The sequence below is a fragment of the Gopherus flavomarginatus genome, chromosome 16 (assembly GCF_025201925.1).
Source record: "Gopherus flavomarginatus isolate rGopFla2 chromosome 16, rGopFla2.mat.asm, whole genome shotgun sequence".
Classification (NCBI taxonomy): domain Eukaryota; kingdom Metazoa; phylum Chordata; order Testudines; family Testudinidae; genus Gopherus; species Gopherus flavomarginatus.
The window spans coordinates 19556507-19583462 of NC_066632.1; the positions used below are offsets into that span (position 1 = coordinate 19556507).

The 26956-nt window shown below is 53.8% G+C and overlaps 1 protein-coding gene across 4 annotated transcripts in view; it reads left to right on the forward strand.

The window, feature by feature from the left end:
- Positions 1 to 20994, forward strand: part of ILVBL (ilvB acetolactate synthase like) — a 37479-nt gene extending 16485 nt beyond the window's left edge. For 3 of the 4 annotated variants that reach the window (XM_050925857.1, XM_050925855.1, XM_050925856.1), the window contains 15 exons: positions 3493 to 3662; positions 5774 to 5975; positions 8312 to 8439; positions 8893 to 9031; positions 10432 to 10543; positions 10618 to 10717; positions 11998 to 12095; positions 12854 to 12990; positions 13689 to 13823; positions 14292 to 14406; positions 14843 to 15012; positions 15461 to 15531; positions 15998 to 16069; positions 16567 to 16672; positions 17183 to 20994. In XM_050925857.1, the coding sequence (XP_050781814.1) occupies positions 3531 to 3662; positions 5774 to 5975; positions 8312 to 8439; positions 8893 to 9031; positions 10432 to 10543; positions 10618 to 10717; positions 11998 to 12095; positions 12854 to 12990; positions 13689 to 13823; positions 14292 to 14406; positions 14843 to 15012; positions 15461 to 15531; positions 15998 to 16069; positions 16567 to 16672; positions 17183 to 17361 (1896 nt within the window). In that variant the 5' untranslated portion in view covers positions 3493 to 3530 and the 3' untranslated portion in view covers positions 17362 to 20994. Of the gene's footprint in view, positions 1 to 2352; positions 2499 to 3492; positions 3663 to 5773; positions 5976 to 8311; positions 8440 to 8892; positions 9032 to 10431; positions 10544 to 10617; positions 10718 to 11997; positions 12096 to 12853; positions 12991 to 13688; positions 13824 to 14291; positions 14407 to 14842; positions 15013 to 15460; positions 15532 to 15997; positions 16070 to 16566; positions 16673 to 17182 lie in introns of all 4 variants that reach the window. The other variant, XM_050925854.1, reaches the window with a different exon arrangement.
- The last annotated feature ends 5962 nt before the right edge of the window (positions 20995 to 26956 follow it).

Consider the following 26956-nt stretch of genomic DNA (forward strand, 5'->3'; position numbering starts at 1 on the left):
TGTGGGAGGAGGAAGGGTGGCTCTCCCATCTTCGCTTACGCCTGCAGACCCTTTATGGCTCCTTTCTCTCAACATCTGCTTCGTGGCACAGCCCTTTGGTCGTATCACCATCCAGTTCCCCCCTTTTGTGGGGGGGGGGGCATTTAGGGATCTGAGGCAAAAATCTGTCTAGAGATTGGTCCTGCTTTGAACAGGGGGTTGGACTAGTTCATCTCCTGAGGTCCCATCCAACCCTGATAGTCTATGAATATCAGAGAGTTCAGCCACTCCTCTCAATGGCTTGGCAGTCCACAGACAGGCCACTCCTTCAGTGGCTAGCAGGGGAGGGAGACAGGCCTACCTACTACTCCAGGTCTTGGGACCCTGCAAAAAGCAGCTTCCTGATGCCTCTTCCTTTCAGCTCACTGTCTCTGTTCCCTGGGCTACTTGCCCACAGCCTCAGTTCTTTCTGCTCCCACCTCTGGTTCTGGCTCCATCTCCTTTGCCCTCTTCACAGGGCCTCAAGCCTGTAAGTCCTAGCAAACCACCAGGAATCCTCTAGAAAGCCCATTTTCCTCTTAGGACTTCCTGCAGCAGACTCACTCAAGGTGGTCTGCAGCTTCTTTTTATATGGGCCAGCTGGGCCCTGATTGGCTGGGCCAGCTGCTGCCCTAATTGTCTGCAGCCTCCGCCCTAGTTGGCTGTTTCCCCTGCAGCCCCTCCTTTGGCTGCTTGCCCATCAGCCTCTGTAGGCGGGATTTAACCCTCTCAGCGCCAGTGGGGGGCAGGCATCCCTGTGACATTGTAGTCTATATAATTTTATAAAAATATGCTAATGAGTGAATATAATGTAACTGGAATATGCTTCATGCAAAAGTCTCTTGTAAGGTATCATTACAAAGTTGGTAATCTACTGAGTGTGATCATCCTATTTGTATAAATGTATCTGAAACTAGAAATACGAAATATAACTCTGAGGGCCTATTGTAATTAAGCAAAGTGTGGGCCATTAATGGTTTGGAATCTTGATGACTCCCATTAACCAGGATAATTGTCTGCAGCTGGCTGTGTTTTACCTGTAAGTTTTCCTGTATACCTGTGTGCTGGCAAGTGGGCAGTGATGTCTTGCAGTGATATGTGATCATGTCACCTGAACTGGAATCCATCTTTAACCTGGTGTCTTTCCATTGAGAAGGAGGTGGTGGGAACCCAGAAAGGGACAAAGGATTTCTGCTTTATGCAAAAGATATATAAAGGGGTGGAACAGAACAAAGGGAGGAGAGGAGCTATCATGAAGAATCTTCTAGCTATTACCTGAGCTGGACTAAGGGAAGGAATTGTGCCCAAGCCTGAAGGTGTCCAGTCTGAGGAAATTACTGTAACATCACTAAAGGTGAGATTATCTGTATTCAGTTTGATTAGACATAGATTTGCATGTTTTATTTTATTTTGCTTGGTGACTTACTTTGTTCTGTCTGTTACTACTTGAAACCACTTAAAATCCTACTTTCTGTATTTAATAAAATCACTTTTTACTTATTAATTAACTCAGAGTATGTGTTAATACCTGGGGGAGCAAACAGCTATGCATGTCTCTCTATCAGTGTTATAGAGGGTGGACAATATGTGAGTTTACCATGTATAAAGCTTATACAGGGTAAAACAGATTTATTTGTGTTTAGACCTCATTGGGAGTAGGGCATCTGGGTGTTAAAGACAAGAACACTTCAGTTAGCTGCTTTCAATTAAACCTGCAGCTTTTGGGGCAAGTAATTCAGACCCTGGGTCTTTGTTGGAGCAGACAGGCATGTCTGGCTCAGCAGGACAGGATGCTGGGGTCCTGAGCTGGCAGGGAAGGCAGCTCACATGGGGAAAAGAGAAACAATGAGGCACTCGGATCCTAATGTCTTTCCAAATAGCTTAGACTCTGTAATGAGGAGCATTGTAAACATACCTGTGTTCTGCTTCCACAAGGGTACACTTGATTATGGCAAAGGGTGCTTCCATGGCCTGCCTTATGCATATTTCTGTATTAGAGAGCTTCAGAACTGCCACCTAGAGCTCAGCTCATGCTTTCCATAGATTTTACAGCTACGTTGGCTGAGTTTGGTGAGGCAGCACTGCAGTTCTTATCTAGCTAGGTCTCCTCATCCCACTCCACTGCAGGAGGAGCACTGCTTGCCAGTCTCCCAGGAGTGGGTATGTGTAGAGGCCACTGGAAGAACAAATGAAGGTTGCTCCCCATGATTCTCCAAGATAGACCCTGCTCATCCATGCTCCCTGGCCAACTTCCCTCTTGCTCAGAGTCCTACTTACAATCAGAGTTGGTGAAGGAACTGAGCCAACCAGCTCACCAAACCCCTCCTTTTATAGCCTCACCTCTTAAGAGTCGGGGCCGGTAATGTGAGGGGTACAAGAGAACTCCAATGAGCATCACTGTGAGAAGAGACTAGCTTGCGGAGCTGTTGCATTCCAGAAGGGGTGAATGTGCAGAGTCCATTTTCAAGAACTCCTTACAGGTCAGGAACCTGCATTTCCAAATGCTGCCTGCACTTTAACTGTAGTGTGGGAGGAGGGGATCTAAGCCAAAAGACAAGTCTGGGATCCAGGACTTCTGGGTACTGTTCTCTGCCCCTGTCTCTGTGGGTGCCCTTGGACAAGGCATTTCATCCTGCTATGCCTTAATTCCCCATCTTTAATATGGGGATGATGTGCCTTATCTCCTCCCATAGGGTTGGGAAGGTAAATTCATGTCTGGCTGGGAGGCACACTACAGTTGGGAGCACCATGGAACAGCCTAGTAAAGGGGACACCCCATATCCACAGGTCTTTAGCCTGCGGAGCCTAAGGGCTTTGCTAGCATGTGTGGCACTGTCCTGGCACTCTGGAACAGCAGATGTAAGAGCCAGTGACAGCACCATGTCCCACCTAACATCACGGTTAGACACCTGCGGTGGTGACAGATGATCTTGCTAGATAGCTCTGGCCTCTGCTTGGTTGCCATGTCTCCATCACAGCACCATCTGGGTTATGCACAAGCTGTACAGAATATGGCACAAGGGGCAGCAGAAGGGTTTAGTTGGCACCAGAAGAGGAACTCGCCAGCCATTGATGGTGGTGGGGAAGGGTCTGGCCACTCTGGCTGCAGGGGGAGGGAAGAGGGGTTGGCTCTTCTGGCCAGGGGCAGAAGAGGGGCAAGCTGCTTTGGTGGTGGGGGAAGAGGGACTGGCTGTTCTGGCCAGGGGCAGGGAGTGGAAGAGAGTTTGGCTGTTCTGGTGGGAGGGAGAAGAGGGACTGGCCGCTCTGGCAGCGGAGAGAGTAGGTGGCCGCTCTGGCAAGGGGGAAGAAGGGCCGGCCACTCTAACAGCAGGAAAGGATCTCACCACTCTGGCAGCAGGGGAAGGAGCCAGCCATTCTGGTGGAGGGCAGAGGCTGGCCACTGTGGCAAGGGGGAGTGGCTGGCAGCACATGGGGGAGGGACTGATTATGTTTTGTGCTTGCCTTTTGAAACAGGTGTGTGTGTTGGTGACTCTGCCACTAAAGTTGCCTCCATGGATCCTGCTTCTGTCTCACTCAGCAGCAGCTGCTGCAGTGCCTGGCTTCTTGTGCTGCTGGGGATGCTGGGGACAGCTCTGCTTGCGGCAGCTCACAGACTGGGGCTGATCTACCAGCTCTGGCATAAGGTAAAGCTGAGATGGCTCCCCCTTTCACATAGACTCCTGCCATACAAGGCTTGGAAAGAATGGCAAGGAATGCAGGTGCATGAGGGGAGCTTGGGTAGCATCTGCACTGAGACGGATTCACTGCACTGGTGGCTACCCAGGACTATGTGCTGATGAGGCCGCTAATGGCAAAAGTGCACATGGTGGGGCTGCCCCCCAGCACGAGCTCTCAGGGCCCTGCACTGCTGTCCTGATTCCATAGCTAAGGTGATGGGAGTTCCTGTGGGTTTGGTGGAAAAGTCTCCCTGTCCAGGGGATGTTCATGCTCGGGATGTCCCATATTCACATGCTGGTTCTCAGGCGACCTGGCACCTGCACTGGTTACCTCCCAGGGGAGAGGGATATCAAAGGGTTTCTCTGCATTCAAGTTCCTTGAGTAGGGCCCTACCAAATTCACGGTCCATTTTGGTTAATTTCATGGCCAGGTTTTTTTTAAATTAGTCAAGTTCATATTTTCAGATATTTACATCTAGTTTCACTGTGTTGTAAACATCAGAGTCCTGACCCAAAACACAGGTCACAAGGCTATTGTGGGGGTGGGGAGGGGTCATGGGATCGCCACCCTTACTTCTGCCCTGCTGCCGGTAGAGGCACTGCCTTCAGAGCTCAGCAGCCAGAGCAGAACGCAGCTGGCTGGACATCCAGCTCTAAAGCCAGTGCTGCTGCCAGCAGCAGCAGTGCAGAAGTGAGGGTCACAGGGTAGGAAGGTGGATTACCATATGTTTGGCTTTCCAGCAGTCTCCCACCCCAGCGTAAGGATGTGACAGCTGGAGCCGTGGAGCTTCCAGCAACCAGGGGAGATCCCAGAGGTGGGTCTGACTGGCCCAGGGAGCAGCCCCTGCAAGGGAAGAGGAAGTCTCGATCCCAAGGAGTCCCCAGCTGGGTGCCAGATTTCACAGGGGAGATCATATTTCACCATCTATGATGTGTTTTTCATGGCAGAGAATTTGCTAAGGCCCTACCCGTGAGAAGAGCCCTAGGAAACATCACACGCTGCCCACACAATAGGGACCTAGGATGCCCCTACCTCACTGGTCCCTGCAAACACAGCTGGGGCATGTCCATGCAGCAGCATCCCCATGCCTTGTGGCAATGCATTCTGGGGAAGTCCAGGCTGCTGTTCAATCCTCTCTTAATTAGAGCATGTCTACACATGCCTTGGGCAGTGTGAGCTGCCCCAGCAGCTCTCTGGGGTACCCTACCACCCATAGAGCTGCTGGAAGGAGAAGCCAGCCAATCTGCTTACACAGGCATGTCTGGGGGTCCCATCTGCCCTGCAGAGTCACATGGTGCCAGATTGGATACAGTGCCAACCTAGACTCCTGGCATGACAACTCACCATGAGCTGCTAGGGTTCCTAATCAGATGGGGGATGAGCACACAGCATGTTCAGAGCCAACCAGGTCACTAGCTGGTTATCCCTGGGTCCCAGTGTGTGCTGGAGCTGCACGTCTCTGACCATTAGCACCATCCCTGCTCTGCACAATGTCCCCTCACAGCATCCATGGGGAGCCATCTAGACACTGCCCCACTGGGCTGGCACTCTGCTGGTCTGCATCTGACCCCACCTCCTGTCGTGTCAGACTGGTGCTCTGATGGTCTGCGTCCTGCCCTGCTGGGCCAATACTCTGCCAGTCGGCGTCCTGACCCAGGCCCAGTGCCCTGCTCTGCGGGCCAGGTGCTCTGCGTCGTGCCCCAGACCTCGTCTGCCAGTCTGCATCTGACCTGGTCCCTGCCTCCTGCTCTGCCAGGCTGATGCTCTGCTGGTTTGCATCCTGACCCAGCCTCTGCCTCCTGTTCTGCCAGGACAGCACTCTGCCCGTCTGCGTCCTGACCCAGCCCCTACCTTTTGCCTTGCCAGGCTGGCACTCTGATGGTCCGCATCCTGACCTGGCCCGCGCCTCCTGCTCTGCCAGGCCAGTGCTCTGCCAGTCTGCATTCTGGCCTGGCCCCCTTGCCCTGCCCTGGCAGGCTGGTGCTCGGCTAGGCTGATCTCTGCTGGTCTGTATCCTGCCTCGTCCACACGTTCTGTGCTGATGGGCCAGGGCTCTGATGGTCCTTATCCTTCTCAGGCAGAGCCGAAGAGTACCCGGCACGGTGGGGAGCTTGTTGCAGAGGTCCTGAAGGCCCATGGGGTGCGTTATTTGTTCACGCTGGTAGGAGGCCACATCTCGCCCATCCTGGTAGCCAGCGAGAAGTTGGGCATCCGTGTGGTGGACACAAGACACGAGGCCACAGCTGTGTTTGCTGCTGATGCAGTCGCCAGGCTCTCAGGTATCCACCACACAAGGAGACCTGCCCAGGGTCTGGGTTGGGGGCTCTCTGAGCACAAGGACATTGCCTGGGGTGCCCCCTGCAGGCATGTCCTCAGCAGAGCCATGTCTCCCAGGGGCATGGGCTCTGCCCTCCCCCCACCCAGTTCATCTGTGCCCAGCTCACCTGTCAGTCTCTGCTGGCAGGAACATACTGTGACAGGCTGGCCCCCATGTGGGAGTGAAGTCTGTTTGGGGGGAGTGGCACCTTCCCCCTCCGGTACCATCCACTAACTTCTGGTCCGAGGGTTGAGTGTGGCATGGCTCCGCCCACCAGGGTTAAATGAGTGAGAGGCTCCTCCCTGTCTGGGTCGGGGCTGCCCAGAGGATTTAGGAGGCCTGGGGCAAAGCAATTTCAGGGGTCCCTTCCATTAAAAAATTGCAATACTATAGTATCATGTATTTGGAAATGTAAAAAATAACCAGTGAAATACATTCAAAAATTAATTTTTAATAAGCTGAAAATACACCTCTACCTCGATATAATGCTGTCCTCGGGAGCCAAAAAGTCTTACCGCATTATAGGTGAAACCGCGTTATACTGAACTTGCTTTGATCCACCAGAGTGCGCAGCCCCACCCCCCAGGAGCACTGCTTTACTGCGTTATATCCGAATTTGTGTTATATTGGGTCATGTTATATCGGGGTAGAGGTATACACGAAATACATGATTTAAAAACATTAAATGCTTTAATGGTATGTATACATTTGCAATTACATAATGGGCTGTTGCTGGGTGATGGTGATGGCTAGTGCCAATGGGCTGTCGCTGCCTGGGGGTGGCACTGCTGTTGCCCAGGGCTGGGTAGGGAGGTGGGCTCTGGGTTGGGGGGTGCCCAGTTCACCGGGGCTGGGCTCAGAGCTGTGGGGGGAAGGAGTCAGGGGTGCCTGGCTCAGAAGGACTGCGCTCAGAGCTGGAGGTCAGGCTGTGGGGGCATGGGGTTGGGGGTTGCCTGGCTCACAGGGACTGGGGTCAGGGCTGGGGGGCGGGGCGGGTCAGGAGGGGCTGGGGTCAGGGCTGAGGGTCAGGGCTGTGTGGGGGATCAGGAGGGTATGGGGTCGGGAGTTGCCCGGCTTGGAGGGGCTGGGCTCAGAGCTGGGAGTCAGGGCTGGGAGGGGAGGGGGTTTGGTCAGGGGTTGCCTAACTCGGGGGGGGGGGGGTCAGGAGGGGATGGGGTTGGGGGTTGCCTAGCTCAGAGAGGCTGGGCTTGGAGCTGGGGGTCAGGGCTGGTGGGGGGCGGGTCAGGAGGGTGTCCGACTCAGAGGGGCTGGGCTCGGAGCTGGGGGTCAGGACTGGGGGGGTGTCAGGAGGGTGTCCGGCTCAGAGGGGCTGGGCTCGGAGCTGGGGGGTCAGGGCTGGTGGGAGGGGGGGTCAGAAGGGTGTCCGACTCAGAGGGGCTTACCATGCTGCTTACTCCCGCCTCTCCCGGAGCCTCAGCACGCGCCGCGTCCAGGAGCTGCCCTGCCCCTGGGACAGCGCAGCAACAGCCTGGCTCCGTCGGGACCTGAGCTCACAGCCCTGCCCCCTTACCATGCAGCTCCGAGCGGGAGGCACTCAGGCCCTGACCGAGCCGTGCCCCTTTAGCTCTGTCCAGGGCTGCTCCTGGCCGTGGCATGCTGAGGTGCCGGGGAATGGGGGAAGGCGGAGGTGGGGAGGAGCCTCTGACATTCTCTGGGGGCCCCTGTGAGGCCTGGGGCAAATTGCCCCACTTGTCCCACCCCAGGCGGCCCTGCTATGGGGCTGTGGGCGGTCAATCCACCTCACTACAGGGAGGCACAGGGGGAAAAGGGAGCTGGGGACGCAGACTGACTGACACCCATGCTCTGTCCTCAGCTGGGTGCAGTGCGACTCACTGTGGGACCTTCCTCCTAAAGCTGTGTCTGCCATACTACAATAGACAGGGGCATGGCTATGGGCAAAGGGGCGGTGACCAGCTCACCCCAGCAATGAGCGGGCCATGGCCATGGGTGGCAGGGGCAGTGACCAGGTCACCCCTGTCATGGGCAGGGGCATGGCCATGGGCAATGAGACAGTAACCAGCTCTCCCGAGCAACAGGAAGGGCCATGCGCAACGAGGGCAGTGACCAGCTCAGCCAAGCAATGGGCAGATCATTGCCTGAGTTCTTGTTCTGGCTTGGGGAACAAGGCACAGGCTTGCTGGAGCATGCAATCTGGCTTCCAGCCACCTGCCCTAAACTGTCCCCTGTCCTCCCGCTGCCTGGCCTGCCCACCTGTCTGTGCTAAGGGTGCAGTTGATCACATCTGCCCTGCTGTGGGCTGGCTGCTCTGCATTGCAGGGACAGTCGGAGTCGCCGCAGTAACAGCGGGACCTGGGGTAACCAACACCGTGACGGCTGTAAAGAATGCCCAGATGGCTGAATCCCCGGTGCTGCTAATTGGAGGAGCAGCTGCAACACTGCTGAAGGTGAGTCTGTGGTGCTGCCGATAGCAGAGGTTGCTGCCATGTCGTGGCAAGCAGGTGCCCAGTGCTGACACACCACAGCAGGAAAACTTTTCCTGCCCCAGTCTCAGGCAGCTGGAGCTGTCCAAACAGAAGGACCAATTGGCGCCATTGTGTGGAACAGGAGTAGTCTGACTTAGACCATGCTGCTGGGGAAGAGGGACAGCCAGCCCCACTTGCATTCCTCACTCCTACCCAGGGTCAATACCACATCCCTGTTGGCTGTGAGGTCTCATTCCTCCCAGCCCAATGATCTTTGCTGCCCCATTGCCAGACAGACACTCAGAGGGCCATGCCCCTCTTATCACCCATTGTGCTTGGTCACTGGGGAGGAAGCAGCCTGGCTGGGGACATCCTCAGGCGGTGGGTTCTACATGGCCATCGGCGCATGGATTGTAGTTCTGTCTGTCTGCGCAGGGCCGGGGTGCTCTCCAGGACATTGACCAGCTGTGCCTTTTCAAGCCACTCTGCAAGTTTTCTGCGTCAGTGAGGACCGTGCGGGACATCGTCCCCACACTGCGAAGGGCCATCGCAGCAGCACAGTCTGGCACCCCAGGTAAAAGCCTTTCTCCTGGTGCTTATCCTTCTATGCAGCAAAGGATTAATGGGCTGGGAGGTTTTCCTACCCAGGTCTCACTAGGCCCGTCCCACTACTCTCACTTCTGCAGTCAGATCAAACTCTCTTGAATGTAGGTCATAGAATATCAGGGTTGGAAGAGACCTCAGGAGGTATCTAGTTCAATCCCATGCTCAAAGCAGGGCTAACACAGACTAAATCAGGGGTCTCAAACTCAAATGACCACAAGAGCAACATAAGGACTAGTACATTGGCCCAAGGGCTGCATCACTGACACCCCACCCCACAGCCCCAACCCCACTTCACCCTTCCATGAGGCTCCACCCCTGCCCTGCCTCTTCCCACCCCTTCCCTGCCCCCATTCCAACCCCTTCCCAGATATCACCTCTCTAGGACGGAGACCCACTTCTCTTTGCCTCCTGATTGGGGTTTTGCAGGCTGCACAGCTCCCTCTCCACACTGTGAGTTACCTTGCCCTGCATATATTCACAGAAGGAACCATTATAATCGTTTCATCTGATCCCTGCGTAGCACAGGCCAGAGAACTTCGCTGAAACAATTCCTGCTCCCAGTCCTGTAGTTGTGTTAGAACTAGAGCACTTCTCTCAGAAATACTTCCCATCTTGATTGTAGAACTGACAGTGGTGGAGAATCCACCCTTGGTAAATTGTTCCAGTGGATAATTACACTCACTGTTAAAATATTACACCTTATTTCTAGTCTGAATTTGCCGAGTTCCAACTTCCAGCCCTTCAATCGTTTTATACCTTTCTCTGCTGAGGAGACCAGTATCAGTTTTGTGTTCCTTAGTAGGTACTTAAGAACTGCAATCAAGTCATCCTTTAATCTTTTTGTTAAGCTAATTAAATTCAACTCCTTTTGTCTATCACTATAAGGCATGTTTTCCAAACTTTTTATCATTCGCGGGGCTCTTTGTATCTTTCCTCTGTATTGGAATAGCTTGTGTCTGGGCTGCCCTGACTATGCTGGGCGATGGTGTGGGACATTGGCATCAGCATTGGGCAGGGCCCAAGTTCTGTGGGCCTTTAGCGTTGAGCAGGGGCAGGGTTGCCCATGCCCTATGGGGTGACAATTTGGGATATCAGTGTTGGGCGGGGCTGGATCCTGGTTTGCCTGTGTACTGCGGGGTGATAATTTGGGGCATTAGCATTGAAGAGGGTGGGAGCCTCTGTTGCCCATGCCCTGCAGGGCAGGGATGGTACCTGGATTTGCCACCGCCCCACAGGGCATGGACTTCAGCAGAGCGGGAGCCTGGGTTGTCCATGCCCTGCAGCGCACTGATACTGGGCAAGTCCAGAGCCGAGCTGCCTGTGTCCTGTGGGGCCATGGCTGGCTGACCATAGCTCTTTGTGCTACAGGCCCTGTGTTTGTGGAGTTCCCAATCGATGTGCTCTACCCATACTACTTGGTGGAGAAGGAGCTGGGCTTCAAAGAGACCCCGCGGGGGCTGCTGGGTGGAGTCATCAACTGGTGAGTCCAGCCCTGTCCTGCCAAGGGCAGTGCTCAGCTGAGAGCTAACAGCTGTCCCTCCACCTCACTCGCAGGTACCTGGGCAACCACCTCAGGAACCTGTATGCAGGGGCCTGGGAGACAAGGGACTTTTCTCCCCTTCCGGTGCAGGTGCCACAGGCCACAGCAGAGCAGGTGAGAGCCCCTGGATTGCCTGGGGCCTGGTGCTCTCTCCCTTCAGGGAGCACATCTGCCCCCCCCCCACCCCTTGGGAGCTTCCCCCCAGAGCTCCTCATTAGCACATTGCCCTCCCCCGCACGGCAAGCCTGTGCCCTGTTGGACCCTGCCCTCAGAAGGAGAAGGGAGGCGGGGAGGAGCATTGCAGCACTGTGGCAGGGCAGGGGGTCCCTGGGGTCGTCGTCACCCTCCAACCTTTTGGTGCCAGCCCCAGCCCCTTCTGCCAGCCCTTGACCTCTCTCTGCCTTCCACCTCCCTTGGCACTGGTGCTGTCATGTCCTCAGAGCTGGGCACAGCCTCTTTCCTGCCCTCCCCTGCCTCATCCCTCTGTGGTTCCTGCTAGATCCTTACTTCTAGCTTCCCTGCCAATTCCTTCCTCATGCCACTGGCTAAACTCTGCCCAGGAGCAGCTCCAGGGGCCATGCGACAGCTGCTCAGCCATTGACATTGACCCCACTGACCGTCCAGCCCTGCCCAACCACTGACCACCCCGCCCAGTCACTGGCAGTGCCCCCCAGCTCTGCCAGGTGCCACCTAGCCATTACACTGCCCCCAACCCTGCCAGGCTCTGCCCAGCTGCTGCATTGACCCCAATAACTCCTGGTCTCACCAGGGTGCACCCAGGGCTGCCCGGGGGGGAGGGGGGAGGAGGGCAAGAGGGGCAATTTGCCCTGGGTCTCGCAGGGGCCCCCACAAGAGTTTTTCGGGGCCCCTGGAGCAGGGTCCTTCACTCGCTCCTGGGGGACCGGAAAACTTTTACGGGCCCAGGCCCCCAGAGCTTCTTCCGCTCCTGGTCTTCCCTGGCAGGGGGTCCTTCTGCTGCGGGGCGGAAGGACCCCCCGCCACTGAATTGCCGCCGAAGCGAAACCCACCACCAAAGTGCAGCTGGGTCTTTGGTGGTAATTCGGCAGCGGGGGGCCCTTCTGTTCCGGGACCTGCTGCCGAAGTGCCCCGAAAACCCACGGTAGGGACCCCTGGCGCTGAATTACTGCCGAAGACCCGGCTGCACTTCGGCGGAGGGTCCCGCTTCGGCGGCAATTCAGTGGGGGGGGTCCCCGCCGTGGGTCTTCGGGGCACTCTGGCGGCGGGTCCCAGAACGGAAGGGCCCTCCACTGCCGAAGCAGGGGCCCCCCGCCGCCAAAGACCCCTGGCCTCCTCTGGGTGCGCCCAACAACTGCACTGGCCCCAGTGACTGCTGGCCCTGCCAGGCTCTGATGGTGCTTCCCATTTGCGTGCAGGTGCAGCAGTGTGTGGAGCTGGTCAGCCGTGCCAAGAAACCTGTAATGCTCCTGGGCAGCCAGGTGACCCTGCCCCCGACGCCTGTGGAGAAGCTCAGGTGAAGAGTCAGCTCCATGCAGAGTCCACTCTCTGCCCTGCCCCCGGTTCTGTGGGGGCAGGGGGCACTGCTGGCCAGCCCTTGGTGCTCTTACCCAGTTTTTTCAGCTCTGCCTATCTGCAGGCTGGTGGCCGTGGCTTCCCCCAAGTGCCATGTGTACACAAGGTGAGAGCCACTATCTGTCCTGGCCTGACCGAAAGAGATCTGAGGCTATCAGACCGGACAGAGGGACATCAGCAGAGCTGGAATAGTAGGGGCTGCAGGTTGGGATTGAGGGGCATCAGCAGAGCCGGATGGCACAGGGTCTGCACGGCAAGGGTAAGGCTCACTGGCAGAGCCATCTTTGGCACCTGCTTCCTCTGGTTTCAAGGAGCTGTCCTTTAATTAATTAACCAAAAACGTGTCTTCCCCTCCAAGAAACAAGCATGTGGCATGTCCTGCCGCCACGCGTGCTCCCCGCGCTCTCACACGCTCGTGCTCTCACACACACACACACGATACCTTGCTCATTGGCTGACATGCACCCTACTCAGGCACTGACGCACCCTGCCATGCATGCCCTCCACTGCCATGCATTCCCCCCTCAGGCATGCTGCTGCGCGCACCCTTCTCACACACTCTTCCACTTGCTCAGCTGTCTGAGCGCACACGCACATGCGGGCTGCGCTGGTAGTGCCCATGTTCATAGTAATGTGAAGTGTCCCTTTGCCATGAGGTGACTCAGCTGCTGAGAGCTAACCCTTCCCTGTGCCCCGCAGGGAAGCCCTGGAGGCTCTTGGCATCCCTTGCTTCCTGGGTGGGATGGCCCGGGGCATGCTGGGAAGGGACAGCCCACTACATATCCGCCAAAACCGCCGAGAGGTGCTGAAGGAGGCTGACCTGGTCATTCTGGCAGGTCTGTGGAATGCTGCATGGGAACTGGTCTGGAAGGTGTCGTGACTTGAGAGTGACAGGGAGCTGGGATGGCACATCAGTGGAGTGGGTTGTGGGGCAGGGCTGGGGGTGAGTGTTGGGGTGTTGTGGGGCTGAGCGTTATCAGTGACATGGGGTAATGCTCAAAGTGTTCTGGGGCTGGGGAGTTGTGGGATGGAGGAGCCTTTTGTGGAGGTGTGGTGAGGCTGGGCAGTGGCATTTGGGGGAGATAATGCTGGGGGGTTGTGTGGTTGGGCAGTGGTGGGGAGACAAGGCTCAAGGGGTTATGGGGCTGCAGGGGTTGTGGGGTGGGGGAGTCTGGGTGTGTTGTGGCTCAGCAGTAGTGTGGGGGGGAACCTGATGTTGGGTGTGGTAGTGCTGAGCAGTGGCGTTGTGTGCGGGGAGGGCCTCATGGGGGTTTGGTGAGGCTGGGCAGGTAATGCTGGGGGGTTGTGCAGAGGGGGTGGGATGGGGGAGCCTAATGTTGGGGTGTGGTGGAGCTGGGCAATGGCAGTTAGGACTAATGCTGGGGGGTTGTGGGGTGGGATGCAGGAGTGTGATGGATGGGTGTGATGGACTGGGCAGTGGGAGGGGGGTAATGCTCAAGGCAGTATGGGGTTAAGGGGAGCTTCTGGGGCGGGAGAGCTGACCTAACCCTCACCCTCATTTTGCCCCCGGCAGGCACAGTGTGTGATTTCCGTTTGTCCTATGGCCGTGTGCTGAGCCGGCGCAGCACAGTCATTGCCATCAACCGGGACCGTGCCCTGATGCTGCGCAATTCGGACATCTTCTGGAAGCCCCGCATGGCCATCCAAGGTGAGAGGCAGGCAGGCGCTTGGCGCTCCGCCTCAGAATCAGCTCCCATCCTGCCTCTGCTGGCCTTCCCCTGTCTCAACGAGTGCTTAGAGTGCTGCCCAGGCTCAGATCAGCCTGCACACCCTCCTGCTGGGAGCAGAGCAGGCACAGAAGATGGAATGACAGAATCACAACTAGAGATGATGGGAACAGACCCCGCTGAGTAAGTGGTTCATACAGGCAGCAGACCCATGTTGGAAAGTAGGTGGGTGCTTCAGCCACGTCCCTGCCCTGCTCCTCCCAGCACCCACCTGTCGTCTAAGCCTGCCCACCATGCTGTTGGCAATAGGTTGGGATACGTAACTCAGCTCTGCAGCTGTGCCTCCGCAGACTGGCTCTTCTCTGATACTGGTGCTGCTTGGGGCCCATGGGACTAGCTCCTGCTCAGGTTGGCCTGTCAAAATCTCATGCTGCCTGCTCTCTTCGCAGGAGATGCTGGCTCCTTCCTCCTGAGCCTTTCCCAAGGCCTCAAGAGTTACTCACCACCTCAGGACTGGTCAACAAGTCTGAAGGATGGCGACAAAAGGAAGGAGAAAGCAAACCGGTAGGTGTAGAGCTGATAGGGTGGCACTGTTCCCATAGTGCCACCCCAGGAGGGGTCATAGGCTCAGGTCTGTGCCGGGCAGGAGGGAGCAGTGTTGCCCAGGGAAGGGCCATAGGGCTCAGGCCTGTGCCGGGCGGCCCAGGGAAGGGCCATAGGGCTCAGGCCTGTGCCGGGCGGCCCAGGGAAATGTCGCCCAGGGAAGGGCCGTAGGGATCAGGCCTGTACTGGTCGGCAGGGGGCAGTATTACCCAGCGAGGGTCTGGAGGCTCAGCCTCATGCCGGGCTGCAGAAGTGTGGTGTATGGGTTTATCTGGGGAGCTGAACCTGTGTGTACTCCCAGAGCTTGGGCACTCCCAGGCACTTGCTGTCCTGGTCATGCTGTGAGGGGCTGGCTGGGCTCCTGAGCATGCCAGTGACTGCCCTCCTATGTGCACAGAGAGAAGTCAGAAGAGCCCACGGAGCAGCACCTGAACCCACTCAAGCTCCTACACCATGTGGACAACTTGCTGCCCGAGAACAGCCTGCTGGTGTCAGACGGGGGCGACTTCGTGGGGAGCGCTGCCTACATTGTGCAGCCCCGGGGGCCCCTGCACTGGCTAGACCCAGGTACTGGGGGGGTCTCTGGAGCTGGCACTGCTCACAGTCTGTCATGGGGGCTGACAGTGGCGGATCTCTTGTAAGGCTTCTGCAGTGCAGCTGAGCCCAGAGCTGTGCTCTCACAGCTCTGAGCTGGGGCTGGCAGTCCCCAGAGGTGGTCTCCTGCCCCATGGATTTGGAGCCTGCAGCCCTGGGCCAAGAAGGACAATGCCTGAGGGGGAAGGTGGGCGGCATCACTGGAGGGCAAAACCTGAGGCTGCCCTGAGCTGACCCCGTTTTTCCCCGCTGGTGACGGGAGCCCATGGGAGCAGGTGAGGAGACACTGATCCACTCAGCAGTCCCTCTGCTCAGTGAGGGCTGGGCTCAGGAAGGGACAGGGGTTGGTTTCATGCCCCTGCTTTCCATGGCATGCCCAGGCAGGGCCAAGCATCCCCTCTGCATTGTCCTCTCTCCCCAGGAGCTTTCGGGACACTGGGTGTTGGAGGAGGATTTGCTCTTGGCGCCAAACTCTGCCGGCCGGATTCTGAGGTCAGTAGAAAGCCAGCCAGAAGAGGGCTCTAATGGGGTGCCCCCATGGCCTGCCGGGAGGGCTCTAACAGGTGCTGTGGGCAGGGCAAGTTCCCCCCTCATCCTGATGGGGGCTTTAACCAGGCTTGCCATGGGGACAGGGTAACCCAAGGCTCTGGTGAGGGTCTCCGGTATAGGGGATGCCACATTCCCAGGCTTTCTGATCTGTCTCCTGAATCCCCCATTGGTTCTCCTGGCCCCAGACTCCCAGCTTCCCTCCTGCTTTCCTCACTTTGCCTGCTTACTTCCAGAGGCTCTCTCTGAGCCGCTGGGGCCCCTGACGCTGCCTGCCTGCACACACTAATACCCAGCCCTTCGGGAGGCAGGCGCCAGCACTCTCCCCCACATTAACTGGCACAGAAGGTGTAAGTGTTCACTCCTCCAAGGGCTCTGCCAGGGGAACCTCACTTCCCTCCCCTGCCCTCAGGTCTGGATCCTCTACGGAGATGGCTCCCTTGGCTACAGCATCATGGAGTTTGACACCTTCGTCCGTCACAAGGTAACCTCCTCCAACCCTGTGCCAATGGGGACCCTGGGGGGCCGGTCTCAGCTACACCATGCCCATGGAGTCCCTGCTTGCAGTGACCCCTGGGGGCCGGGCCCAGCTACCCAGCGCCAATGGGGTTGCTGCAGGCAGGGACACCTTGGGGGCCAGGCCCAGCTACCCCACATTGCCCCAAATTCATACACAAAGTGAGGACTGAAGGGGCCCTACACGTGTGGGAGTGGCCACAGCCCTGGAGGCACTGCAAATGATTTTGAGATCCTGTAGTTAGTCCAGGCAGCACCTGTGACCAGGCCCCTTCACAGCCTCCCCTTCATTGCTGTTCCTTTTCCAAGGCAACAGGAGCTGGCATGGACTCAGTGTAGTGGGAGGGGGCAGGGCAGGGCCCTAGGGCAGAGAGGACAGGACACTGGAGATGGAGTGGGTGGGGCCCTGAGACTTCGCCCCTCCTTTCTGGTGCCTGAGGAGCCGCACTTTCCTTGCTTTTTCAGACGCCCATCATCGCGCTGGTGGGGAACGACGCCTGCTGGAGTCAGATCTCCCGTGAGCAGGTCCCCTTGCTGGGCAGCAATGTGGCCTGCGGCCTGGCCTATGTGGGTGAGTCTTGGTCCCCATTAGCTGGCTGCCCTGGGGCCATTACTCCAAGACGCTGTGCAGTGATGGCAGCAGTATGCTCAGCATGGGCCCTGGGTGCCTCCAGATGGTGTTGCCTGTGCAGCCTGTCCCCAGGCGGGCAGACATGGTGTGCTGCTTCTTGCAGGTCACTCCCATCGAGTCCTATCACACCTCTGGGTTCATAGCCCAGAGCTGATGCCTGCTCTGCCCACTCAAGCAGGGCTCCCCAGGGGAAGGGAACTTTTGCGGTTGGTTCCCACGAGCTGGGGGATTCCTTCCCTGCCAGTGTTCTCCTCTGTATTCCTGGAAGCTGCAGACCCCAGCATGCCTTCCATCCCTCCCTGCTGCCTGCCACTCGCACACCTGGTGTGCCCATTGTGGCCATCTTCCTGGAACCAGCTCTGCCTGCTTAGTGGCCTATGTGGGCTGTCACTGCCATGCCCAGGCCCCGCTGCAGCAGCTTTGCTAACAGCCGGTCTCCTCCCTGCGCAGATTACCACCTGGTGGCAGAAGGCTTGGGCGGGAAAGGTTTCCTACTCAGCCGCCAGGACGAAGCCTCCATGGACAACATCATCCAGGCGGCGCAGGAGGCCTGCAGAGAGGGACATCCCACCCTGATCAACGCCCTGATTGGCAGAACCAGCTTCCGGGAGGGATCCATCTCTGTGTAGGGCTGGGGCCAGGTCTGGCAGCGCTCCCTGCCCATGCCAGAGTGCAGCAGCCTGCCTTGGGCCCCCTACAGACACCTGCACAGTACTCCCTTCAGCATTTAGTTGATCATCCTCCTCGTTCTGGCCCCAGAGCTGCTGCAGACTGACACAGCCACCCCTATCAGGGACTGGGGTCCTAACCCAAGCCCCTCAATAGGTAACCGGTGCCAGGACACTGGCCAGTAGGGGTCAACCTGAAGAGAGCCCCAGGACAGCAGGGACAAGAAAGCTTCTCTCAGTTCAGCACTGGGCAGGTGCCTACTTCTGTGGCAGATGGGCCTTGTGCTTTGGCAAGCTCCTGCCAGTAGTGAGAGCAGCTGCAGGGATCTTGTTCTGCTGACAGGAGGGCGTCTTGCAACTGGGCAGCCTAGGGCTGGGCACTGAGGGGTGGGGGTCCGGGGGCTTGTTGCCCAGCTCTGCAAGCCAGGGCAGTAGGCTGGTGCCTCTTTCTGGGGCATGAGCCTGGCCTAGGCCTAATGTTTGGACAAAGTGGAGCTGCTGAGCCCTGCTGAGAGCCTTGGTTGAGGGAAATCTGTCAGGATTCACTCCAGATCCACCAGGGCTGTGATTCTCCCAACACCCTACAATGTGCTATGAGGACATCTCCCTGGCTGACCAGCCCAGGGACCCTGCTGCCCCAGAGCCCTGCCATGCAGAAATGCATTTCCTGAATAGCTTTGGGCAAGGCCCGTCACAGCTATGCTCTCCAGTCCCATAACCAGCACCAGGAGCTGCCATTGCACTGCCACTTCCCTGCTGGGCTGCAGCCGCTGCCACACGTAGGAGCCTAGGGAGGGCCTGCATATTCAAAGGGCACAGGCAGGGCCATGCGTGCTGCTGCTCCCAGCCCCAGGTGCCAAGCTCTCCATTGCCATAGTGTGAGGTGGCGTGGTCATGCAGGAGGGGTGGTACGCGGTTAACTGGGATGTTAACAGAGCAGTTCCCTCTCTCTCTCCAAGCACAGGCACTCCACCCACTTGGTTTTCCCCAACAATAAAGAGAATGATGGCACCAGGCCAAGTGTGGCTCTATAGCTGCTCTGTGGGGAGGGTGCCATCTAATGGTTAACGTGGTGGTTTGATAGGATTGGTGGCCTAGAGCAGGGGTGGGCAAAGTTTTTGGCCTGAGGGCCACATACAGTTCTGAAACTGGATGGAGTGCTTGGTGCAGTGTATTAAATTGCTCCCTGTAGGAATGTGCTACTTAGGCTGCCAGTCCTGGTGCTCTAAGCAGCATGGTATGGGGGTGGAGAGTGGGGGGGTTGGATAAGGGGCAGGGAGTCCCAGGGAGCAGTCAGGGAACAGGGGTGGTTGGATTGGTGTAGGAGTCCCAGGGGGTTGTCAGGGAGTGGGGGTGTGAATAGGGGTTGGGGCAGTCAGGAGACAGGGAGTGGGGGCGGGATTGGATAGGAGGTGGGGTCCTGGGCTGGCTGTTGGAGCAGGAAGTGGGAGGCAGTGGATGAGGGCAGGGGCCAGGCTGTTTGGGGTGGCACAGCCTTTCCTACCGGGGTGTAGTGTATTAAATTGCTCCCCGTAGGAATGTGCTACTTACAGTGTTCTACTTACAGCTGCAAGTTCTGGTGCTCCGTAAGTGGCACATTCTTAGGGGGAGCAATTTAATACAGTACACCCGGTGGCTCATGCAGCTGTGCAGCCCGGCAGGAGCTTGTAGCACTGGCGGCATGGTGAGCTGAGGCTGTGGGGGAGAGGGGAGTAGGCCGGGGGCTAGCCTTCCCAGCTGGGAGCGCAAGGGCCAGGTTGGTTGGTCCCGCAAGCTGGATATGACCCGCGGGCCATAGTTTGCCCATCTCTGGCCTAAAGGAGAAGCTGTAGATGTGATGTGTCTTGATTTTAGTCAGTCTTTTGATACTGTCCCACAGGACAGTCTCATACAAAAACAGGGGAAATGTCATCTAGCTGAACTTACTGTAAGCTGGGTTCACAACTGAGTGAAAGACAGTATCTCAAAGAGTAGTTATCAATGGTTTGCTGTGAAACTCGGAGGGCATAATTAGTGGGGTCCTGCAGGGTCAGTCCTGGGTGTGGTACTGTTCAGTATTTGATTTGGATAATAGAGAGGAGAGCATGCTTATAAAATTTGCAGCTGACACCAAGCTGGAAGGGGTTGCAAGCACATTGCAGGACAGGATTAGAATTCAAAATAATTTGGAGAATTGATCTGAAATTAGCAAAATGAGATTAAATAAAGACCAGTGCCAATAAGTTCATTAAGGAAGTAAAAATCAAATACAAACCTACAAAATGGGGAATGACTAGCTAGAGATAGTACTGCTGCAAAGGACCTGGGGGGTTATAATGGATCACAAACTGAATATGAGCCAACAATGTGGTGCAACTGTGAAAAAGTCTAATATAATTTTGAAGTGTATGAAGAGGAATGTCACATGTAAGACATGGGAGGTAATTGTCCTGCTCTACTCAGCACTGTTGAGGCCTCAGCTGGAGTACTATATGCAATTCAGGCTGACGCACGTTAGGGAAGATGTGGACAAACTGGAGAGAGTCCGGAGATAAACATGATAAAAGGTTTAGAAAACCGGACCTGTGAGGAAAGGTCGAAAAACTGAGCATATTGAGTCTTGGGAAAAGAAGACTGAGGGGGAACCTGTTACCAGTCTTCAAACGTGTTAAGAGCTATTTTTAAAAATGCCTGTGATCAATGGTTCTTCATGGCCATTGAAGGCAGGAGAAGTACTAATGGGCTTAATCTGCACCAAGGGATGTTAGACCATTAGAACAGCCATGATGGGTCAGACCAAAGGTCCATCTAGCCCAGTATCCTATCTTCTGGCAATGGCCAGTGCCAGGTGCCCCAGAGGGTATGAATAGAAGAGGTAATCAGTGATCCATTCCCTGTCGCTCATTCCCAGCTTTTGGCAAACACCATCCCTGTCCATCCTGGCTAATAGCCATTGATGGACCTATCCTCCGTGAATTTATCTAGTTCTTTTCTGAACCCTGTTATAGTTTAGCCTTCACAACATCCTCTGGCAAAGAGTGCCACAGGTTGACTGTTTGTTTTAAACCTGCTGACTATGAATTTCATTTGGTGACCCCTAGTTCTTGTGTTGTGAGAATAAATAACGCTTCCTTATTTACCTTCTCCACACCAGTCATGATTTTATAGACCTCAGTCATGTTTCCCTAAGCTGAAAAGTCCCATCTTATTAATCTCCCCTCTTACGGAAGACGTTCCATACCCCTAATCATTTTTGTTGCCCTTTCCTGAACCTTTTCCAATTCCAATATATCTTGTTTGAGATGCGGCAATCACATCTGCATGCAGTATTCAAGATGTGGGCATTCCATGGATTTATATGGAGGCAATTTGATATTTTCTGTCTTATTATCTATCCGTTTCCTAATGAGTCCCAACATTCTGCTCACTTTTTGATTGCCACTGCACATTGAGTATATGTTTTCAGAGAACTATCCATAGTGACTCTCTTTCTTGAATAGTAACAGCTAATTTAGACCCCATCATTTTTTATATATATAGTTGGGATTATGTTTTCCAGTGTGCATTACTTTGCATTTATCAACATTAAATTTCATTTGTCATTTTATTGCCAAATCACCTGGTTTTGAGAGATACTTTTGTAGCTCTTTGCAGTCTGCCTGGGACTTAACTATCTTGAGTAGTTTTGTATCATCTGAAAATTTTGCACCTCACTGTTTACTCCTTTTTCCATATCATTTATGACTATGTTGAATAGGACTGGGCCTAGTACAGACTCCTGGGGAACACCACTCTCTCCTCTTGAAAACTGGCCTACACTTTGTTTCCTATCTCTTTTAACCAGTTACCAATCCATGAGAGGACCATCCCTCTTATCCCATGACAGCTTACTTAAGAGCCTTTGGTGTGGGACCTTGTCAAAGGCTTTCTGAAAATCTAAGTGCATTATATCCACTGGATCTCCCTTGTCCACATGTTGACCCTCTCAAAGAATTCTAGTAAATTGATGAGGCATGTTTTCCGTTTACAAAAACTATGACTTCCTCAACAAGTTATGTTCATCTATGTGTCTGACATTTTGGTTTTTTTATTAGAGTTTGCCCGGTACTGAAGTCAGCCTGTAATTGGCGGGATGACTGCTGACGCCCTTTTTAAAAATTGGTATCACATTAGCTATCTTCCCGTCATTTGGTACAGAACCTGATCTAAATGATAGATTACAGACTACTGTTAGTAGTTCTGCAATTTCACATCTGAGTTCCTTCAGAACTCTTGGGTGATACCATCTAGGCTTGGTGACTTATTCCTGCTTAGTTTATCAATTTGTTCCAAAACCTTCTCTAATGACACCTCAATCTGGGACAATTCCTCTGATTTGTCACCTAAAAAGAATGGCTCAGGTTTGGGAATCTCCCTCACATCCTCAGTCATGAAGATTGATGCAAAGAATTCATTTCGTTTCTCCACAATGGCCTTATCCTCTTTGAGTACTCCTTTAGCATCTTGATCATCCAGTAGCCTCACTAGTTTAGCAGGCTTCCTGCTTCTGATGTACTGAAAACATTTTTTGCTATTACTTTTTGAGTCTTTGGCTAGCTGTTCTTTGCTTTATTTTTTGGCTTTCCTAATAATACATTTAAAGGATGTCTTTTTGCCTCTGACCGCTTCTTTTACTTTGTTGTTTAGCCACAATGGCACTTTTTTGGTTCTCTTTCTATGTTTCTTTAATTTGGAATATATGTTGAGCCTCAATTATTATGTCTTTAAAAAGTTTCCATGCAGCTTGCAGAGATTTCACTTTTGGCACTGTACCTTTTAATTATCTGTTTCACTAACTTCCTCATCTCTGTGTAGTCCCTCTTTCTGAATATAAATGCTACAGTGTTGGGCTGCTGTGGTGTTTTCCTTGCCACAGGGATGTTTAAATTTAATTATATAATGATCACTGTTACCAAGAGCTCCAGCTATCTTCACCTCTTGGACCAGATGCTGTGTTCCACTTTGGACTAAATCAAGAATTGCCTCTCCTCTTGTGGACTGCAGGACTAGCTGCTCCAAGAAGCAGTCATAGAAGATTAGGGTTGGAGTAGATCTCAGGAGGTCATCTAGTCCAATCCCCTGCTCAAAGCAGGACTAACACCAACTAAATCATCCCTGCCAGGACTTTGTCAAGATGGGCTTAAAAACCTCTAGGGATAGAGATTCCACCACCTTCCCAGGTAACCCATTTCACTGCTTCACCATCCTACTAGTGAAATAGTGTTTCCTAATATCCAACCTAGACCTCTCCCACTGCAACTTGAGACCATTACTCCTTGTTCTGTCATATGGTACCACTGAGAACAATCTAGATCCATCCTCTTTGGAATCCCTTTTTAGGTAATTGAAGGCTGTTATCAAATCCCCCCTCACTCTTCTCTTCTGCAGACTAAACAAGCCTAGTTCCCTCAGCCTCTCCTTGTAAGTCATGTACCCTAGCCCCCTGATCATTTTTGTTGCCCTCCACTGGACTCTATCCAATTTGTCCACATCCTTCCTGTAGTGGAGGTCCCAAAACCGGACACAATACTCCTAGATGTGGCCTCACCAGTGCCGAATAGAGGAGAATAATCACTTCCCTCGATCTGCTGGCAGTGCTTCTATTAATGCAGCCAATATGCTGTTAGTCTTTTTGGCAACAAGGGCACACTGCTGACTCATATCCAGCTTCTCATCCACTGTAATCCCCAGGTCCTTTTCTGTGGAACTGCTACTTAGCCGGTTGGTCCCCAGCCTGTAGCAGGGCATGGGATTCTTCCCCCCTCAGTGCAGGACTCCGCACTTGTCCTTGTTGAACCTCTTCCAATTTCTTTTGGCCCAGTCCTCCAATCTGTCTAGGTCACCCTGGACCCTGTCCCTACCCTGCAGCTTATCTACCTCTCCCCCCAGCTTAGTGTCATCTGGGAACTTGCTGAGGGTGCAATCCATCCCATCATCCAGATCATTAATAAAGATGTTGAACAAAACCAGCCCCAGGACCGACCCCTGGGGCACTCAGCTTGATATCTGCTGCCAGCTAGACATTGAGCCATTGATCACTACCCATTGAGCCCAACAATCTAGCCAGCTTTCTATTCACCTTTATAGTCCATTCATCCAATCCATACTTCTTTAACGTGCTGGACGGAATACTGTGGGCGACCGTATCAAAAGCTTTGCTAAAGTCAAGATATATCGCATCCACTGCTTTCTCCATATCCACAGAGCCAGTTATCTCATCATAGAAGGCAATCAGGTTGGTCAAGCATGACTTTCCCTTGGTGAAGCCATGTTGACTGCTCCTGATCACCTTCCTCTCTTCAAGTGCTTCAAAATATTAGGATATTATTGGATATTGTGAAACACTATTTCACTAGGAGGGTGGTGAAGCGATGAAATGGGTTACCTGGGAAGGTGGTGGAATCTCCATCCCTAGAGGTTTTTAAGGCCGGCTTGACAAAGCCTTAGCTGGGATGATTTAGTTGGTGGTCGTCCTGCTTTGAGCAGAGGATTGGACTACATGACCTCCTGAGGTCTCTTCCAACCCTAATATTCTATTAAAATGGTTTACTTGAGGACCTGCTCCACGATTTATCCAGGGACTGAAGTGAGGCTGATGGGTTTGTAGTTTTCTGGATTCTCCTTCCCATTTTTAAAGATGGGCACTATATTTGCCTTTTTCTAGTCATCTGGGACCTCCCCCAGTCACCACGAATTTTCAGAGATAATGCCAATGGCTCTGCAGTCACATCAGCCAATTCCCTCAGCACCCTCAGAATCATCAGATCTGGACCCATGAACTTGTGCATGTCCAGCTTTTCTAAATAGTCCTTAACCTGTTCTTTCACCACTGAGGGCTGCTCATCTCCTCCCCATACTGTGTTGCCCAGGACCTCAGTCTGGGAGCTGACCTTGTCTGAAAACCGAGGCGAAAAAAGCATAGAGTACTTGACCTTTTTCTAGTTGCTAACATACCTATAGAAACCCTTCTTGTTACCCTTCACATGCCTTGCTATTGCAGCTCCAATTGTGTTTTGGCCTTCCTGATTACACCTCTGCATGCTCGAGCAATATTTTTATACTCTTCTCTAATCATCTGTCCAAATTTGCACTTCTTGTAAGCTTCTTTTTTGTGTTTTAAGTTCATCAAAGGTTTCGCTGTTGAGTCAAGCTGGTTGCCTGCCATATTTGCTAATTTTTCTGCACATTGGGGTGTCATTTAATATGTCAAGAAACTTTATCTCTGCATCCCATCCTGAGGTGACATGTACTCAGTCAATATGGGGATAGTTGAAATCCCCCATGATTATTTTTTTATTTTAATAGTCTTTCTAGTCTCCCTGAGCATTTCACAGTCATATCACCATACTAGTCAGTAATGTATCCCTACTGCTATATTACCATTAGAGGATGGAAATATCCATAGAGATTCTATAGTACAGAGAGATTCATTTCATTTAAGATTTTTACTTCATTTGATTCTATGCTTTCTTTCACATATAGTGCCACTCCCCAACCGGCACGACCTGTTCTGTCCTTCCTATATATTTTGTACCCTGGTATTACTGTGTCCCATTGATTTCCCTCATTCCACCAAGTTTCTGTGGGCATGTTTACACTTACCTCTGGAGTGATCAATCCACCGGGGTTCGATTTATCGTGTCTAGTGAAGATGCAATAAATCGACTGCCCAGTGCTCTCCTGTAGACTTTGGTACTCCACCAGAGCGAGAAGCATAGGCGGAGTCAACAGGGGATCAGCAGCAGTTGACCTACCACAGTAAGTAGCATACCTAGCTATCTCTGTTTCTAATGATTGAATTGCCCATTATTAATACCTGTCTCTTCCTAATTGGAGTTCCCTCCCCTGGAGAGGTATCCTCAGTGCGAGAGGAAACCACAACATCAGCTGGAAGGAAGGTCCCAACTATGGGATCATTTCCTTCTACTCCAGTTGGATGTTCTCCTTCCCTGATACTTTCCATCCTCCTCAACAGCACAGAGGCTGCCAGCCTGGGGGTGGGACCATTGTACTGTGTCCCAGAAAGTCTCATCTGTGAACCTCTGTCTCCTTTAGCTCCTCCAGCTCAACTCTTCTGGTCTCCAATGCCCACACATGGTCTCTGAGGGCCAGGAGCTCCTTGCACTGAATGCATACATATGTCACCTGCCCATAGGGCAGGTAATAATATATGCTGCATTGGGTGCAATAAACTGTATAGTTCCTACCGTGTTGCTGGACTTCTGCCTGCATTCTTTTTTTTTTTTTTTACTCCTGAAGTTCCTTCCTTTGTTGCTGTTTTGTTTTTATCAGGGGGCCTATAGAGGGGTTGTTTTGATCAGGGGGCTTTACGTTTAAAGAATGGTGTATCTAGCACCCTCCCTCCCACACACACACACACACTCCCATGGTGAACTCACTTGCAAAACGCCCGTTAGCCGCTCCTGCTAGCTTCTCTGGTCATTTCGGGCTTTTTAAAGCCCTGGTCTTCCTGAGTAGCCTCACCCCCTGGTTAAGGGTTGATGGGTGCTATAGGGCTTAGGAATCAAAGCCTCATTAAGAAGCTCTCAGCCTTGCCTAGCAAGCTCCCAGGCTCAGCACACACCCAGTCAGCACATGGTTTCCCTAAATAGACCACATGGTATATTTCAGTCAAGCAGCAAGCACACCACAAACACACATGCAACAAACTTACCCAAAGGGTCATGTAATCGCTCCTCCTTCATTTGGAGAACTCCCTCGCAAAGCCCCTGTTCGCTACCTCCTCTGGTCGCTTAGGAGCAAACTTTCTCATGCTGACATTAGTTAAGCCCTGGAACAGACTTCCAAGGGAGGTTGTCGAATCCCCATCATTGGAAGTTTTTAAGGACAAGTTGGACAAACAGCTGTCAGGGATGGTTTACGTTTAGATGGTCCTGCCACAGCACAGGGGCTTGGACACGGTGACCTCTCGAGATCCAGCCCTACATTTCTGTGATTCTGTGGTATTGGCACAGGTGTCCCTACTATCAGCAAGCAAGAGCTGGGCTGTGGCTTTCAGCCCCTGCCTCAGGCCTAACCTGTCACTCCTGCTGGAGTGCCTTGCCAGCATGGGCAGGCGGAGAATTGGGCCAAGGGCTGTACACAACTGGAGCCACAGTCCCCCACCCTCCCTTCCATGTCTTTCTCAGCACATTGAGCAGAGCCCTTGTGCCCCTCACCCAGCCTGTGGTGGGGCAATGGAGAGGGGACTGGCTAGGGTGCAGGGCACAAGGGCTCCTCTGCTCAATGTGCTGGGGGAGGCAGAGGCTGAGAGGGTGGGGTGAGGAGCTGTCTCCCCAGCACAGGTTTGCTGCTCCCTGCCCATTTACTCATACTCTTGCCCAGTTCCTGGAGGTCAGGCTGGGATGAGGGGCACTCTCACTGTGCCTTCTAAGTTAGCTCCTTGCTGCTTTCAGGCTCTGGTGCTCAAGTGCTGCCCCACAGCAAGGCAGTGATCTAGCTTGGCAAAGGGTTAAAAGCCAGCAGAGCCAGCACCCAAAGCAGGAGGCCATGGTTTCTGATGCAGGGGCAGAGTCTG